This window comes from Candoia aspera, chromosome 18, assembly GCF_035149785.1.
Source record: "Candoia aspera isolate rCanAsp1 chromosome 18, rCanAsp1.hap2, whole genome shotgun sequence".
Classification (NCBI taxonomy): domain Eukaryota; kingdom Metazoa; phylum Chordata; class Lepidosauria; order Squamata; family Boidae; genus Candoia; species Candoia aspera.
This window is the reverse complement of record NC_086170.1, coordinates 2,054,403-2,057,889: the sequence shown is the minus strand read 5'-3', so window position 1 is coordinate 2,057,889 and position 3,487 is coordinate 2,054,403. Positions and strand designations below refer to the sequence as shown.

At 46.9% G+C, this 3,487-nt stretch overlaps 1 protein-coding gene across 1 annotated transcript; it reads right to left on the bottom strand.

Moving 5' to 3' along the window:
• Positions 1-378: 378 nt before the first annotated feature.
• LOC134507158 (somatostatin-2-like) lies at positions 379-2,727 on the bottom strand. The gene is made up of 2 exons (XM_063317651.1): positions 2,571-2,727; positions 379-1,032 (listed from the first exon to the last, which is right to left on the bottom strand). Exons 1-2 carry the CDS (start codon positions 2,676-2,678, stop codon positions 808-810), a joined length of 333 nt encoding a protein of 110 aa, XP_063173721.1. The 5' UTR covers positions 2,679-2,727; the 3' UTR covers positions 379-807.
• Between the last annotated feature and the right edge of the window lie 760 nt (positions 2,728-3,487).

Below are 3,487 nucleotides of genomic sequence, written 5' to 3'. Positions count from 1 at the left end.
CACAGCTAAGTAAGAGGTGACCTCGGCTGCTTTGAAATTGACTGGTCCTCAGACCACCATTCATTCTGCTTCAGAGCTAGTAGTGCCTTGTGTGTTTGCTCTTCTAACCACGGCGTGCCTAGTAGATTTACGGGCCAACTGTTTCCCCATGCAACTCCCCACCTCAGGATGGCTTTCGGAGGGATTAGAACAAATTTGTGGAACACCATAATATCTGTCTGTAGCTGCTAGTCACACCTGTTGCCTCAAACATCGACTCTTCTTAGGTTTTGACATTTTCCTGAAGTTTTTCCCGGATTAAAATCAGGAGCTGAGTTCCCCCTGGCTTTTGAAAGGGAGACAGAGACAGGAAAATAAAGGTGAGACTGTGCATCCCGAGGTCCTCAGGCCATGCTTTATTTGTCAATTAAATCACGAAATCAAAGTTTGAGCTCAGTTCTTTGATAAGGAAAAGGAGAAAACCGAAAAGTAAAGGAGGTGCGACACCACAGAAGGGCAGAGAGAGTTTGCCATAGTTTAGCACAACCACGGATGGGAAGGGATTAGCCACGACCGAACCAGTCCTTTGCCGCAGTTCCTTCGTGGTTCTGTTGGATCTGCAGCACTTTGCAAATATTCATGGACTGACTTACATTGCGAAATGTGATGGGAAAGCCCCCTCCCCTCTTTTTGCAGATCAAAGCTCAGCTGGAGGGGACAGGAGCAACGCAGACTGGAGATTTTTCTTTCTTTTTCCTTTTTTCTGGCCCATGGGCAACCATACACAGCAGGACAGCTCCGGAAGCCAGAAGGGCTGTGGATGGTTTGTTAGCAGGCAGTGAACGTTTTCCAAAAGAAGTTTTTACACGGAGCTTTGCGGACCCTCTCGGTGGTGTGTCGTGACTGCCCCAGCATCAAGGGTTCTTCCTCCAATTTTATTTCTAGAGGGTTCTCTACGTCAGAAACAACTGCAGCATCACGATCTACATCTACTCCATTTAGGAGCCCTGCTAGCATTTTCAGGATAAGAGCTTTCCGAGCTTTGGGCTGCTCCTATAGTCACAAAAGAGGCAGGAGAGAGAGAAGGGGGTTGGGGGACAGAGGAAGGGGCTGTGAGATTATTCATCCTTGCCGGAAAGGGGTTTTCTTTTAAGGAAAAAAAACACAGGGAAATTCACAGAGATTCTAATAGTCACATCAGGTTTTAGATTTTGATTACCCCTTCCCATCACTGTAAGGAAACCGTAGCAGATCCTTGGCATTAACAAGATCCTGCCAGCTCCCAAGGCAATTCTTTTCATTGTCTTAGCTCATCCTGAAAAGCTAACCAAGATTGGACAGGGTTTGAACCCAGAGGGGAGCAAATCCAGGAAATCCCAGGGCTGTAGGCTACAGAGGGACACTGCAAGAACATCCCAGAAACAACCATCCCCAGTTGCCGGCCACCTTCCTACTGTCGCCAAGAAAAGAACCCAGAGGTTTCCACGTCACCAGAAGTCCAGCTCGGCTCAAATGTGACTTCACGCTTCCTGATGCAACAGGTCTATCAGCGATTTTATTCATCTCTCCCCACCCCGCCCCCAGTTTCAGAGGCTGGTGGGAAGCAAACCCGTGGATATCCATCCTCACATGCCACTCCTGGTCTTCTCAGGGCCGTGGGGCATCTGGCTCGAAGAACAATAGGTCTCCTCAGCAGAACTGCTGTTGCGTCACATTCTAAGCCATTTAGTGGCTATACTCAGGACCCAGACATCTTTTGAAAGGGACTTGTTCCAATGTTTTTCAGGGCCATCTGCATGTATTGCTACAACACTGGACTGTGACAAATGCCCTGGCACATGAGAATATAAGCAGCAGCTAATTCTACCCTTTCTGACAGTGCATAACACTGCAGGAGGGTTTCTCCCTACCTGCTCCTGATCCTTTCAACTGGAAGAGCCTGGGTTTAAATTTTCCACGAGCAGCTGGTGACCTCTGCGATGGAGATAAAGCCCTTTCCGAACCAAAGCACCAGCAATTTATGTCCCTTCAAATGGATTTGGGACACGACTGATGATGCAACATAGGTTATTTTTAAAAAAAAACTGCCCTAGTCTGCATTTGTCTTGGGCACAGCCTAATGAAACAAGGAGGGTCCTGGAATTCTTTTCAGACTGGGTGTTTTAAAAAAAAAATCTCCCCCTTTTCTTCCTTCTCTGGAGAGAAGGCGTATGGAGCTCTGGGGGGACTTCCTTGTGAGGGAACTCATAAAAGGTGGCATTGCTATTTTTCAAAATTCTATTCACTCTTCCTTCTTTTTGCAGTTCTCAGTGCCAGATTAAACTGAAAATCTACATTAAGGCCCTCGTTCTTCTGATCAGTTTGGTTGTCTTTTTTCCCCAATACGTGCTTGCTTTGTCTCTGATTTCTCCTCTTTGTCTTCGTAGGGACCATCTCTTTAACCCACACCCTTTTTAGTAGGATGAGAAAATATTTTTCATGCACCGACGACCCACCAGCCAGAAGCGTTGACTACTTTATTATTTTCCATAAAGCCCAATTCCTTAAAAGCCTCCTTTTCCTCAGATTCTGAAGGAATGTCATCCTTCCCGACTCACCCTGCTGCTATGTGCAGAAAAGTTGTCTTCTCCTGGCAGGGCAGCTGCGCGCATACTCCATGTCAGCAGAAGCACTGCAACAAACCTAGCCACCATCTGCATGATGGGTAGATCTCAGGAAGCTTTTGGGAGAGGCTGAGAGGCAGACCAGCTTCAGCACATTCTGCCTGGTCGCAGCATCTCCTTTTATAAAACCCTCCCTGAGCTGTGCCAGGTGACGGAGACAGGAAAGACTGTCTGCCAAGCCAATGAAATTTCAGAGGAGTGCCAGCACCAGCCTGTGTGAGGAATGAGGAATCTGTGGTGATCCAGAAGTCTGACAAAACGCAGCGGGCACTTAGCAGAAATTGGGGGGGGGGGTAATTCCTCTAATGATGATGATGATGATGATGCTTGAAATCTAGACACAAATTTCCCCAAGTTCTTAGATCTGCGACTTGAGTAAAATTTCCAGGGTTGTGTAAAACAGTCAGCTTAAGTCCTATGGATCCTTCAGTGCAGAAGCGAAGAAATAGTTCTGTAAAGGCGGCCAGGTTCCCTGCATTCCCTTACGCCTTTCTTATTTCTTTTCCTTGACAAAAGGCCAAGTTCTGCAGACTTCCTCCCCACTCCAGGCTAAGTCCAGTGAACAACAGAAGTGAGAGAAGGAATGAAAAAAATGCAAGGCATTGGATACACAGATTGATAGCATGCATAATCCTGTGTGTTCAGAGAGACCTTGGGTTAAAGTAAAACATGCAAAACAAAGGGGCTGCAAGGTTCAGGGAAGTTTACTTTTTTTCCTGTTAAATGCAAATTCCTTTCCTGGTGGGGCTGAATTCTACCCTGAGAGGCCAGAATTTGCAGAATCGTCTGTCTTTCCCTCCTCCTCCCGTCACAAGTGAGAGGCTGGTTTTACCAAAGCATGAATT